General features: G+C 40.1%; 1 protein-coding gene across 1 annotated transcript in view; it reads left to right on the forward strand.

The window, feature by feature from the left end:
- LOC124803103 (long-chain fatty acid transport protein 1-like) overlaps nucleotides 1–15,492 on the forward strand; it is a 334,127-nt gene that overhangs the window by 211,269 nt on the left and 107,366 nt on the right. Inside the window, exon 4 of the mRNA XM_047264261.1 lies at nucleotides 13,837–14,065. Within this exon, the coding sequence (XP_047120217.1) occupies nucleotides 13,837–14,065 (229 nt within the window). The remainder of the gene's footprint in view (nucleotides 1–13,836; nucleotides 14,066–15,492) is intronic.

The raw sequence follows: 15,492 nt of genomic DNA on the forward strand, positions 1-15,492 counted from the left end.
GTCCTCTGCCAGAATGAAATGACTGGTGAATTCCCAATAACAAGTGGGCTTAAACAAGGATGCGTTCTTGCACCTACATTATTTGCATTGTATCTGGCAGCTATGCTTTACGAGACAACCGTAAACAATGCAGGAATAGAACTAAAGTACAGGTTTGATGGAGGATTATTCAACCAGTCCAGACTCCATTCAAAAAGGTTCACCAGTACCACTCGTGTGACAGAGCTGCAGTATGCTGATGACAATGCCTCTCCAGCTCATTCACCTGCAGAGTTGCAGCTGTCAGTTGATTCCTTCAGCAGGGCGTACGAACGATTTGGTCTCTCCATCAATATTTCAAAGACAAAGGTGATGGCGCAGCCAACTCCTGGCTTCCTGACTTCAGCATATCCATCTATGATACACTCCTGGAACAAGTGGACCATTTCCTCTACCTGGGAAGCATACTGTCATCCAACTGCTCATCTGGAAAAGAAGTGGAGAATAGAATACGTGCTGCACATGTAGCATTTGGTCGTCTTACAAAGCGTGTCTTCCTGAATAAAGACCTAACACTGTACACCAAACTGATGGTGTACAAAGCTGTAGTCATTTCCACCCTGCTATATGGTTGCGAAACCTGGACGTTGTATCGCTGCGATCTGAAGAAACTAGAACGCTTCAACCAACAGAAGCTAAGATATATCATGAACCTAAAATGGGATGACTTCATATCCAACACGGCTGTTCTAGAGAGAGCAAAAATGCATAGCATGGAAGCTCTTATCATTGGGCATCAACTCAGATGGGTCGGACATGTCCAGCGGATGAAAAATGACAGACTTCCACGCCAAATGCTGTACAGCGAAGTGAGCACAGGTAAAAGGCCACGAGGTGCCCCTCTCAAACGTTATAAGGATCAGTACAAGAAAAATCTGAAAAACTTGAACATCGATCCGAGTAACTGGTCCACAATAGCAGAAGACCGAAGTCGCTGGCGCTCAGTTACCTCAAATGCTCTTCAAAACTTTGAGCTGCAACGTCGAAGAATGGAGAATGACAAACGCCAGAGACGTAAACTCCTCCAGGCTCAGCCACGTCCTCCACCTTCCATCAGCTGTAATGTCTGTGGCCGCCTGTTCCACGCTAGGATTGGATTGCTAAGCCATCAACGACACTTCCACGCCTGAACCGTGACAAAGGAAATCTCAGGAGAGAAATGAAAACTCGGATACGAGTATCAGCCGACGACGAGCTGTAAGTCAAAGAAAAGGAAAGAACATACTGAAATATGGTCTGTGATGAGAGAGTAATGGGAAACAATAAAGAAAAAGAAATAAGGAGGAAGTTATGGAGAGGAAGCAGCAAATGAAAAGACAGAAGATTTGAACATGATTCAAAAGAAAAAAAAAATATACTGAAGCAAAACAATGACACCAAGAAATAGTGAAGGGAAGGGGTGGTTTAGAGGAGGAAGAATTTGGTGGTAAAGTTGGTGTTAGTATAGCTACTGTGTTTCTGAGTATTATTTGTTACAGGCCAGCCCATCTGTCTGTGTCCCTTCACTAACCATTTCTTGAGCAACCTTAAACCCATGCTTCTTTCGTGCCCACTCTACACATATCCATTTACTACACCTATCCCTTTACACAAGTATCCATCATGTAAGGAGGGCTACTGACAACTTTCTCGACCAGATCCCACCCAAAATGAAACCTATGATGATCTTTCTCCTCACATTAATAAATATCAGATTTGGCGGAAACTATTCCCCCATTGAGGGGTGCACAAAGAAATGATAAAGTATAAAACCATGGGAACAAGCTGACCCCACACTTCTGACAAAATTTACAAGAATCAGTTACAGAGAGAATGCATTGAATCCTCTGACTTTGTCCTTTTTTTAAAAAAAACATAAACAGTATTTTCACCATTCTGATCTACAAGTAGGCTGAATTGTAGAATTCCTATGTGAAATCTTACAAGATGATTGAGCTGCTGAACCAAAATTCTCATTAACTAGGAACTTCTTGGACACCTGCCACAGTCCATTTATTAGGCTTGCTCAGGTATCTGAAACTGTACATGAATGAACCAGTATGTCCCTTGCTACTTCTGGCACCAAGATTGATCTTTAGAGTTAAATTGAACACATTCTCGGCAGTCCATAAGACCTACTAAATGGTACTAGTTCCAACTCATCAGAGGAACTTCAGAATTTATCCCCTCTAAACACAAATTAGCAAAAATTAAACTGGTAATAGGGACAGAACACACGGCAAGAGGTGGAATCTGCTTCTAAATGTAACAGAAAACAGTAGGTACCCCCTTGTTATAGCACAGCCACTTCTGACTCCAATTTTATGGGTTGTCCAGTTCTGGCTGCAGAGTTGCATGTGTGGATAGCTGTGATATGATTTAGCCAGTTCTCTGGCAAGTGCTGACTCAGGAATTCCTACTGAAGGGAACACTATTTATTACTTGAGCCTTTCATATAGCACTTCAAGCAGTATATGGCGCAGATGTTTTTCATGGCTAGTAGGCAGTGAATAACATGTGCTGAGACAGGGTAGCTGTGCAGCAACCTTGCTGATGCAAGTCACCTTGTCGGTTTAGTGTCAAAAGACCAAGCTGAGAAAAGTACTACAGGTGCTTTGGAATGCTGGTGGGAAGTGTGCAGGCCCCATTTGGAACCAGGACCTTCAGAAGCTGGCTAGAGTGTCAGTGTCAGGCAATGGCACCCATTGGGCAGATCATATTTAAAGTCTGGAACCATCAGGACTCGCTGGCTGCTCATAAATCAACAGATTTGCTAGTTGTTGATGCTGCTTGATGATGAGGCTGAGATATTTCCTGGCAGATTAAAACTGTGTTCCGGACTGAGACTCGAACTCGAGACCTTTGCCTTTCGCGGGCAAGTGCTCTACCAACTGAGCTACCCAAGCACAACTCACGCCCCATCCTCACAGTTTTACTTCTGCCAGTACCTCGTCTCCTACCTTCCAAACGTAACAGAAGCTCTCCTGTGAAACTTGCAGAACTGAAAGAAAGGATATTGCGGAGACATGGCTTAGCCACAGCCTGGGGGATGTTTCCAGAATGAGATTTTCACTCTGCAGCGGAGTGTGCGCTGATCCTTTTTGTCCTGTTTGTCACTCTTCTGGCAGTCAGCACAACTTTTTTTATGAGCTGAAGGAACACAAGGCACAGTGCGTGAGTCCAACAAAAATATTAAAATCCTGAACCCTGGAGACCTGCTCTTAGCAAATATAAGGGACCTTCAAAAAGAAACGAGCCAGAGGCATAATTACAGAAACCAGTACCTGTATGTTGGAAGTATTGACCGTGGCTATTAAGACATTTGACCCACTGTGACACAAGGTGGTGAATGGCTGTCTCATAAAATTCCAGGGGCTGCGACGTTAACCAGTTCTGCACATACAGCTGGATGTCGTCGTCCGAGGTGCATTGTTTGCCCCTATGCTGACGTTCTTCTTTGACCAAGATGGCGCCCTTCTGATTCACATCCTGCAGCATGGGACAACAGTGAATACCCAGCATTACTCACAAACCTTGACCATCCTTTGCCAAGCGATCAAATCTAAACGACCAGGCAATCTCACCCATGGGGTCATTATGCTCCACGACAATGCATGGCGCTCCTGCAGAAATTCAAATGGGAGGTTCTCAGTCACCCTCAATACAGTCTGAACCTCTCTCCCTGTGATTACACCATTTTTGGTCCCCTTAAAAAGGCTCTGGGTGGCAAACGATTCACCTCGGATGACTACGTCCAGCTGTACGTGCAGAACTAGTTAACATTGCTGCCCCGGGAATTTTATGAGACTGCCATTCATCACCTTGTGTCACAGTGGCGTAAGTGTCTCAACAGCCAGGGTCAATACTTCTAACACACAGGTACTGGTTTCTGTAATTATGCCTCTGGCTCGTTTCTTTTTGACCGCCCCTTATAAATGACCACTTTTACAATGAGACCCAGGAAAAATTTCTGAAGGTGATATCGTGCACAGTTTGTGAAATTTGAATGCAGGAGGACCATGGATTTGTGGGCTAAAAAGAGAATCAATGACATAGGTCTGCAGCCCCTAATGTGTTCTCAAAACAGATTAGGCAGAATGCCAGCTGATTGGAGAGATCTTTTCCCACAGTTCTTTGTGGTAGAATAACAGCAACAGTTATGCCATAGGCCAATGCCATTGGCCAGTGCCATTGCCTAATCCTGTGCAGAATTTTTTTCACTGGTGAATGATATCTTCTGGCATGGGATTGATGCAGAGCAGGGACAGGAGATGCGGTTTTTAGACATCATTACTTTCTCAGGTTTAGAGGAATACACTTCAATTCCAGACTTAGGGCAGACTTTTCTGCTTGGGGACACAGAAGGATACAATGCAACAGTAAGCAGAATTCCATATTTGTAAGGTGGTCTGAGTGTTGACAATTCCATTGACAGCTACCTACACCATCTGTAGTATGTATGTTGACACAACAATACCGGTGAGAATATTAAGTGGCGTTAGCTGGTTAGGAAGAGGCAAAGTTAGGTGTGGTATTTAGATTCATGAAAGCTCATCCAAGATCAAGCAAGCAGGGGTAGTTGCATGTTATTTTCATTTCATTTTTGGTATGATCTTATGATCAATGCATGTCTTCCTGGCTATGTTTCATAGAGTTAATATTATAGGATGTTGATTGTTCTTGACCCGTATCTCCCTTTTTCAAAACTTTGCCAAGTTAATTAATGCTAGTGTATATCAGTAAGCTGTTCTTATTGGATGCTATTTTTGTCATGTGCTGAATTAAGTATTATGTTGTCAATGATTGACACTATGCACACTGAATAAGACTGGAATAAATTTTGTGTTCACTTGGGTTCAAATGTCTCTAAGCACTATGGGACTTATGTTCACATGGGCCAAGATTTTAATTTACTGTTAGTGTCTCCTTTTCGCATGCAGTATATTTTATTGATTTTGTGAAGGCCGATACCCTTGGTTCAGTTACCAAAGCAACCTCTTTTCATATTGTTAAATCTGTTGCATGCCAGTTATTAATTTAGAAGCAGAGTTCATAGGGAAATGAACTGCCTCTCAGTATCCCAGCTGATGCAGGTCCAATAGCTTTCAAATAGGACTGCATTCAGTCTTGGCTGGCTTTTCACAACTGGTACAGAGACAGCACAGGTCGAATACATTATGCCAAAGGAATGATGCTACCGACAGAGCTAGGAGCATTTCTACTCCCTCTGGCCATGTGTGTTACAACAGTTTGAGACTCCCATCATATACCTAGCTGTGGAAATTCTGCATTGCTACACCATGTAGTAACACAGTCAACCACTGATGGTAGAACATCAGTTGCATGGTTCTCTGCCAGTGCTACTGCAGTGACCACCGCAGAATTACCTTAGAAGTGACCCGCATACCCCTTCCCCCCAGTTTCAAAGCAGGCTCAGGCCCACTGGGAAAATTTGTTCCTCCAAATTTCAGGCTGTTGCTGAACATGTGAATTGCTAAAACAAATAGGGTACTACCATGCTTACAATTTTCCTCCTGCATGATGTGTGATGAGAGGTAGACCCAGAATGTTCCTTCATTTTGGTTAAACCCTGTGATCAACCCATTGGGTTCATGGGTAATGGACTGGGAGATTCTGTAGGTGGATGGCTTTCTGCTGGTGGTGGACATGTGCCATATAAGCCAAGGCCATGACTATGACTCAAGTTTGAAATTCCCATTACCATTGATTGGTGCTGGTATCAACTGCCATATTGCTGGATGTGTTCGAACATCTATTCTTTGCTAAAACTCCCATCATCTGCAGCTAACAGCTTGTTGAAGGAACGGAATATGGTGGGATTGAGGGTAGCATTCAGATAGGTTAGCTTCTTTGCTGGCAGTGTTTTGAAAAAATTGCCAGGTAGATACGGCAGAGGATAAGTTTGGTTAAGAGCCATAGTCTCATTGTTGTTGCTGGTAGACAAAATTTTTGTCTTAGGATGTCAGATTGAGTCCTGTTTGGCAGTATCTCACTGTTCAGTAATTCTGATCATTCTATTTCCATTGAGATCCCCTGTTCTTAGCAGGTGGTGAAAGGTACAACTTGGTCATACACGAGTGCATTCAGTGATGATTCTGAAAATATGGTGTGAGGGTACAAAGACGTAAATTAATAATTCGGGAGTTTGTATAACATCTGACCCCACAATAGCTGATGTAATTGAGAAATTGTGGCTAGTCCATAGGCAATCAAATTTAAGTTTTGTTACTATGGTTAGTCTGAGTATCGAGTTCATTGCATTTGGATTTATTCTTAGAGTGCTCCTGGGGTATTGTGCATGGCAGATTAAGACCATCTTATGATGAAACTGTATCATCACACGTAGCCGTAGAGTCAACAGCACCATGCATTGCACCGTGGAGCCCCTCCATGATGGAGTTCCATAGCAATGGTCAACATTGACCTAAGAGTGTTTAATGAAGTAGAGGCAGATTCTGCCTAAAACTTTGGAACATTTCAATCCTATGTGTATTACTAACAAGTTGTAATTTGAGTTGTGAATTTAAGTCTGTTTGTAATCAGGCAGAGGCCTGATGACGAGCTACTTGATTGAGAAGTGGCAACATCAGTCAGAAAAACTGACAACGGCTGGTAGAAGGGTGTGCTCCATATCTGCACCCAGTAACATGTAAGGGCTGAGGATGACATGGCAGCTGGTCGGTACTGTTGGGCCTTTTTTTGAACAGTTCTTCATGGTGAAAAGTGATTTTCAGGGAGAACTTCTGGAAAAAGTGGGGAGTTCTGTCAGCTGAAGGTAAAAGTGTGTGTCGGGATAGCAGAACTCTTGCAATGCGTAGGTTACAAGGATGCCCCCTGAGCATCAGTCCGTGTCTGTTCCCCTGAGAAATAGCTTCATTTGCATATCCCTGTGACAGTTTGGACCACCATATAGGGGAGTACTGTAGTCTGCTCCTTCTGCCAGTGGCACACCTCTTCCACTTTCTTCGAAACAAGTCTTATTATGTGAAGATGTAAAAATTTATCTCAAGTCCCCTGTTTCATTGGTTAAGTGTTTACTACTTAGTACTTCTATCTGCTGTTACTGTCTGCTTCTCCAGTTACTTTCTCTCTTCTCTACATTGGCCTATCTCTTAATCTTAATGTATATAAGTGAGAGTGGCTTGCTCACTTTGTCCTGCCACTTTTACTTTCTTATTCCCCTGCCCCTCGCACAATGGTAGTAAAGTGTCCAACACAATTTTAAAGGATCAAATATGCCCAATGTGGACAACTGTTGTACAAGTAGGGAGCTGCAGCTCCACTTTTACCAGCAACACCATATTGACCCCTTGTTACAGACTTTGGTAATGAGCATAAATCATCTTTAGCTTTTCCCTGCAGAGTGTAATAGCTTGTCAGCATCACTCATTGCCCTACACAATACTCGGGAAAGTTGGCATTCCAGTGTCTCATTTGCTCCTGCTACTTTAAGTCTCGTGTGTTCACATTTTACTCTTGGTACCACTCTGTTTGTAATGTTTTTGAAAAATCCTGCACATATGCATCATCTCCTTCCCCCACCTCCCCAAATTCTGGGTTTTGCCATCTGAAATAGTGATGGCATCTTCTGTCCATTCATTACTCCCTTACTCTTATGTGCTTTTTGAACTGTATGCTGCCACTGCATAAGGTAATAGTGTGTCCCAGTCATTATGTCGACTTTTGACACACTGGCTCAACATCTTCGTTGTCATATTGTTGAATCCATTTACTTCTACTGTTTGCTTGGAGGTATAAAGCACTTATTTGTGATTTATAAATTCATAAAAAATGACAAAGCTACTTTGAGAGTTTTGACATGAAGTTAACACTTCAGTCCATAATCAAAGTTTAGTCTCCAGTGTACAGAACTTAAATAAACAGTTGTTAACCATGGTTTGTGCCATGGTGTTGGTTTGTTGATTTGGGATAGATATCATTTCTATGAAGCATGAAAAATTATCTATTGTTGTTAACACATAAAGATCCCCTTTCAGCATCTGCCAAAAAGGACCTAAGATGACCAACCTTACTATCTCAGAATTTCTGGCTTCTGTTTAAACAATACAAGGCCAGAGTTTTGTTTGTTTACATAATACTGTGTCATAGAAAATGAACTTTGGTTGTGTTTCAGAAAACTTACAGACCGCATCACCTGCTTTTGTCCTGTGCCATTCTGTGATGTGGAACCTTCTCATTGTCACATACAATGTCTGACTGAGGCCTCTGTCATTTTTTTGTGACTCGTGAGGTTGATGAATCACCTCAGGATAAAAATCACTGCGTTTTGCCACTCAGCACATTAAATGACTGGATGAGTCTTTTGATCCTAATAACTATCACAATACTGCATGAACTGTCACAACTTCGAATTTTCTCCTATACATATAACATCTACAGTGTGCTATGCTGTACACAAGAATCAAACATAATTTTTTACATTATAGAGTAGTTATTTTCTGCTCTGTTCAGTTTTCATAAGGCATAAGTGACCAGATGTTCTACCCCATCCACTTGCTGGCTTAATACACATGACTGCTCGTATCATGGAACACCACAAATTCTTCTCATAATTTGGGAAAAATAATATCAGTCCAGTGTGTAACAGTTTATTTAACCAATTGAACGCACCCTCACACTCCACTGACAGGTGAAATTTCACCCATTTCTTCAATAGATAAATAAGCAGCCATCCCACTTCTGCAAATTTTGGTACAAATATCTAGTAATAATTTGCCAGGCACTAGAAATACTGCAACTATTCTTCCATACATGCTGCTAGAAAAGCCTGTATGGCTTTTACAGTCCGGGAGACTGTCTGGACTACCTTGTGACTAATTACATGAGCTAAATGCTGTGTTTCTTCCAGTGTGAAGTGACAATTTCCTGAACTGAGTGTTAGCTGTGCCATGCAGAACAAATTTAACACTTCTCATAGCCATAATTCATTCTCCTCCGCGCACTTTTCAAGGGCGATTACATCATCTAAGTACACCATATATTATCTAGGTTTCAGTCTCCATCATACCCTGTCTAAGAGGTGCTGGATGGACAGTGGCTGGTGCATTTTTCAATCCAAACAGCATAAGATGATACTCATTATGTTTTATCAGGATCATAAATGCTGTCTTTAGTGATCCTCTGGTGTTAATATACATCTAGTTGGTAATAACCATTCTGTATGTCCATGATAGAAAAATGTTTATGTTATATTCAGGATTGGATAATTATCCATAACCATATGCTTGTTACAGTACTGACAGCTCCCTAGGGACTGGTACTTTCTTCAGTAACACTGTCTTGTAACTGTTGGTTAATCAGTTCTTCCCTCACTGGTTGTATGTGATGAGGTACTGATAGGGCTTGTGATACACATGCAATTCATTCCCAGTGGAGATTCTGTGCTGTGTCACTGGCAAAGACCTATGAACATGAATAACCAGATGCTCGTATTCCAACAATGACTGCTCCGTCACCGTCATCTCTGTTTCTTCCAAATGTGCTACCTTCTCCCATAATGCAGCTATACTGGTTGCTTGCACGAACTTATGGTATGAATTTGCTCTAACTAAATCATCTCTTGTAAATCTCCAAATTGGTAACTGTCAATTCCTCTGAAGGTTCCATGTCCACCAGTCCCAAAATTATATATCCCCATAAGCACTACCTGCTCACTGTGTAACTTCTGTATGCAATGCTTTATTTAATTGCTCATTATTTTATAGCAGTTCCACTACATACAATATGTTTGTCAGTTTATTTGTTCCTGTATTCACCCACACTAGTTTTCCCATAACTTGTGGTATGTTATCACACAAATTGATCATTAGTGGCTGTGCATGTAGTCTAAGTATTTCTTTTTTTGTGCCAGGTATGTATCTTGTGACCATTTGGCACTGTCAGTAGTTTCCCCCACATTTAATGATGTCCCATAGAGTTCTACCATGCACTGATCAATATCATTTCTGGTATGATGTTCAAGCAAGACACCTTACCCTAAGACTGGTCCGTAAACATTGCCCATATGAGGCAAATTTTCAGTGCAAGGTCAGAAATTTTATGCCTCAACCCAAAAACTCAACATCTCTGATCCGAGTCAAGGCACACCACTTTCACCCACTCCACTTAATGTACATTGTGTTGGGCTCAACCTCCTGTTGTCAATGGATTATAGTCTTTCCACATATTCCTGTGAGCCCATGTCCAATAAAAATTCATGCTTCCTTCCATCCACTAAACTCAACTGTGCTACTGCAGACATTTTGACTGTTATTATGTTTAGTGGGAGTGCTACATGGTGGCTCCAGAGCCACTATTGTTTGTTATTATTCTCATCCTGTGTCAATGTACCACACCCCCTCATAGACTTTTTGTCTGCAGTCCCATTCTTAATGTGTCAATCGCCCACATTTCTTACACTGCAGTTCATAGCATTCCTGCCATATGAAGCCCGTTCATCCACATCTGTAACATCTAACTCCCACAGTGAAAATCCCTTCTTATCCCAAACTCGAGTCACCACATATCTCTCTTTTCTATTGTGGACACAGTTGCTATAGCTTCGGCTATGTTCTTGGGCAACTAAGCCCATACCTTCTATGACACATCATTCAGCAATCCCCACAAAAAATGAAGTCTTTACCCTCTGTTCTGCCTCTTGCAGAATGGATACTGTCACTACTGCCATTCTCCGTCAACAGCCGATGGTATAAAAGACATGAAATAATCCATGCTGTGTAACCTAACTACACTATACTGAGTTGATTTAGCTCTTTCATTTATTTATAGCCAAGAAATCCCAATTTAAATAATTGCTCATAAACTAGAGGATTGCATGGAACATTGAGTTGCTTTACTATGTATGATTGTGTGGTGGTATGTTCCTATGATCTCGAACCAACTCTGTCAGCAAACTCTTGGGGTACTGTCTGTTTAATGTGTAGTCATATCCATGAGATAATGGTAACACTTTGTATGAACAAACTAAGAGGCAAACTGAAATGTTAAATTCAGGATCCAGAATTTACAGATGCACAGCTACTGATTAACTAACCCCACACTTGTACAACATTCACTTTCAAACAGTAGTTTGTTTTGATGAGATATTTACTAGCCAGTATTAGCATGAGTAGCATCTAAATGTTGATGAGAATTAGAAGGTCCCAAGTCACCAGAAAATATGTGACAGAAGTTATTATAATACTGAAATATATATAGGTTAAATGCTGCAACTTACTCACTGGGTACATTTACCTGCTGTTCCCATGCTATTCCTTAATTTCCTTTCACTTCTGTCAGTTTTAATTCACAATTTCGAATTATCTACTACACATCTTCAGTAATAAAACACAGTCGTTCACTGTATGTACCTGTATTGGTTCCTTTCATTTTCACTCATCACTTTTCAAAAGTAATTTATAACACTAATTAGTATTGGTTGCTTTAAATTTGTGTTAGTACATTCTATTTCTGTTTCCTTTTCATCTGATTTGTTTGATTTGATTTAATTTTTTAATTGTCCAGTTTTATCATACAGCACAAATTGTGCAATAGGTATTAGACAGGACTAGTAGGATATTGTTCTGAAATAGGTTTGGTTATATCTGACATCCCTCTGGTACAGTCTGTACATTCTTGTTCTGTAGTAGTTTGACAGTTTCAAAGAGGGAGCCCTAGTGATGCAGTATTGCAGTGTTTCCTGATTTCCGAAAAGCATTTGGCTCAATATCGCACATACACTTATTCTCAAAAGTATGATCATATGGGTATCAAGTGAAATTTGTGACTGGATTGTGGATTTTTTGGTGGGAGGATACAGCACATTATCTTGTATGTAGAGTCATTGTCAGGTGTAGAAGTAACTTCGGGTGTGCCCCAGGGAAGTGTGTTGGGGCCCTTGCTGTTCATGTTGTATACGAGATCATCCACAAAGTAAGTTCCGTTTCTATTTCTATCCGTGGAAGCACTACAATCACAGTTCCAAACGTGCGCAGCAGTTACTCTGACTCAAGGAGAAGACATATATGCCATTTTCAGATTGCTGCTGCCGACATGTGCTTTGTAGTGCTTCTTTATAATGTCAGCCATAATTGAAAATGGTGCCGCGTGTGAAATCAGATCTGTGATTCATTTGCTAAATGCAAAGAAAGTTAAACCAAATGAAATTCATCGGCAAATCTGTGAGATTTACAGACAAAATGCTACGAGTGATTCAATGGTTAGAAGGTGGGTCAGACTGTTCAATGAAACACGTGATCAAGTGCATGATGAAGAACGAAGTGGATGCCCGTCTGTGGTTACTAATGAACTGGTTCACACAATTGAAGAGAAGATTGAGCATGACTGTAAGTTTACACTAATTTTTCAGTACTCCATCCTGTTAAGGCAACAAATTATTCTTAGTGCTCTTTATTGTGTTGTTAAAACATTTATGCTGTGAGTTGAGTGGCCCAGAAAATGATCCTGTGTCAGAGCAGAGAATGGAACTGTGCATAGGATGCCTGCAGTACTGTTCTTTTGCTAGTTGTAGACTTTAATAGTCTTAGAACATAGCTCATAGATTATAGGTCTTTTTTTACAAGTTATTTACGAGTGTGTGTCCCATTTTAAGTCTGGCTGAACCTACAGACCTAAAAATTTTGTCACATTTACATTTTATAGAGGATAATTTTTTAATCTTACTTAAATAGACATTTGGCTATTTGGTGGAAATAACTGAAGCCCAAGACGTACATTTTGATTTGATTTTGGAGAACCATCTGAAAGTATTGTCATAGAACTTTCTGCTGTTGAATGCATGGTTTCTGGGCTGGATCCGGTGACCAGTAGAATCATTTTTTGGGGATGCAGATATTTGTCAAAGTCATCCACACAAATCAAGAAGAGTAACACTCTTAGGACTGGATCATGAGATAAAGCATATTTTATTGATAATTCATAGTAAAGGGAGAGTAGTTGGTCCAGCACTTACCCGGACATCATATACATTTGGTGATTGTTTTTAGCTAAGGTTTCATTTCATGTTTGGTTATAAAAAGTTGATTTTGCCGCCCCCCCCCCCTCCCCCCCCTCTTTCTGCCCCTGTCCCCTTAATTCACACTTCACTACAGCATATTCACATCCCTTCCTTAACAATAATAGTATTTTTATTGATTCTGCATCATCATTGTCATCATCTTATGACTTAGTTATGGCATTAATTTGTAGCAACAAGTTTAATTTGCTTTTAGCAAAGCATTAATTATTTTAATTTCCTGTGTGCCTTTCTCCTTAATGATGAGGTAATTACCCAATTTTACAAGTACAATAATGTCTCAGTAAATCTAAACTAAATAAATTGATATAATTTATATTTGGCCAGACAACACAGTTAAAGATAAGGGCTACATTTACATTTGGATGGACAAGTTATAGCAGCAACCATTGGAACTAAGTGATATCTATATCAAGATGTTAAAGTGTAGTGCCTCTAGAGTTTTCTTGATGAGAGGCAAACTTTAGTTTATCTTTGATTTTGAGAAATTGAAATATGACAATGTGTAGTGTCCAAAATCCTATTAGTTTCACTGAGTAATGCCTTTCCTTACTTGTGTCTCATTTTTCAACTTTCTTCTTTTTTGTGTCCTTCCCTACAACTATCAAGAAAGTATTACACAGCAACTGAGAATTCTAAACTTTAAGAGAGATGATTATGGGGCTCATTTATATTTATATTATATTTAAAAAAGATTTTAAAACTGTTTAGTGGTTAAGTGGCTAAGATTAAATGTGTACTTTCTAATTGTCATTCAATGATAGCTGTTGAAGATATAATGGGCTCAATGAGTGCTCTCCGTCTCTACAAGTTGTGTGAAGATGACAGTCAGCAAAAATTGCAGTCTTCTGAAGATCTTGGCACTGCTCTGAAGACTGCAAGTGGGACTCAACCAGTGGAGATTACAGAAGGCAGCTCTGGTGATAAGCTTGTCTACATATACACATCGGGTACTACTGGACTTCCAAAAGCAGCTGTTGTCACAAATCTCAGGTTTGTTTTTATCTGTCTGACATAATAAAAAAAACAGTTGGTAATGTAAGGCGTTTATAAATTGGTGCACTGAAAAGGTGAAGAGTGTTAGAAAGGGAATATTAGACTTACATAATTATAAGCATTAGATATCAAGTTTTCAAGAATTAGGGAAATGTGAATCGCCTAGAAATCAGATATGACAATGTGTGCATGGGTAAACTTGTTATGAAATGTGCTCTCATTGGTGCAGAAATACGAACTCTTTAGTCTTTCTGACAGTGACTATTCTTAATCATTTTTATAATGTATTGTGATCTTCAGCAAATCAACATAACACATTGCCATCTGTGACCTTCACCTGATTTTGAATTTCACGATTCATATTTCACTAATGTGTATCGATCTCTATTATGGTACAGTCAAGGTTAAACACAATATTAATATATATGCAGGTAGAATGTTAAGTGTGAATGAAGCTCATTAAGGGAGCCAACTGAAATCACTAAAGAAAAGATCTATCTTGTCCTGGGCAGTATTATGGAAAATATCCAATTGCTGACACACCAGACAGAAAACAAGTTGGGCATCCGAAACCAAAGGAAGGAGACTGGCTATTCAGAATGTTTTGTTTATGTCTGTCCATGTATTTGAACACATAAGTAGATGAACTGTTGTCAGACCATCTGTTGAACAGTTTAGAACTGTCAACAAATGATGTGGGCTGTCTTCTAGCTACACAAATGCAGATAACTAACTGCTCTGCAGGAGCCCTAGATCAAGTCATGGAAGTGATGGAAATAATTTTTTGTAATCTCTAGGTAGATGATATGTCAGTTAATCACCTTCACGAAGATAATACCAATCCTGGTGGGTAAGACTAAGTATTTATGAAATGTCTCAGAGAAGATCGGATGAAGAAGATAATGGAGAAGCTCATGAAGCACTCAGACTCACTGGACAGTAGCTGTGATGGCAACAGGATTTCTCATGTTTCTCCAGAAGTATATGAAAAAGGGTGTGAAATATTCCTCAGGCAGCATGAGTCAGTTGGCAGGAGAAAAAGGTTCAATTTGAACATCAGACTCTGCAATATATTAACTGTGTGGAAGTCTGTTCCAAACAGAGTTAGAGAGCACTGCACTCTGTTGTGAACAATTGTTAGGTATAAACAGCCCACTGTTGACTGGCTGTTCACTTTAAATTAGGGCATGCTGTCAGCAACAAATCACATGATTGTGATAAGAGGATAAGACTATCCAGATTATCAAACAAAGTAGATGTCTGCATATCCAACACCACACATGTCCATGATGGTGCTTTCTTTTATTATTGAAAGTAACCTTTTGGCTGAACTGAGTTGCTCTAAAATATTATGCCATTAGACATGTATAATAATAATAATAATAATAATAACAGCATAAATGTATCTTAGGTGCTGTTTGTGA

The sequence above is a fragment of the Schistocerca piceifrons genome, chromosome 6 (genome assembly GCF_021461385.2).
Source record: "Schistocerca piceifrons isolate TAMUIC-IGC-003096 chromosome 6, iqSchPice1.1, whole genome shotgun sequence".
NCBI lineage: Eukaryota > Metazoa > Arthropoda > Insecta > Orthoptera > Acrididae > Schistocerca > Schistocerca piceifrons.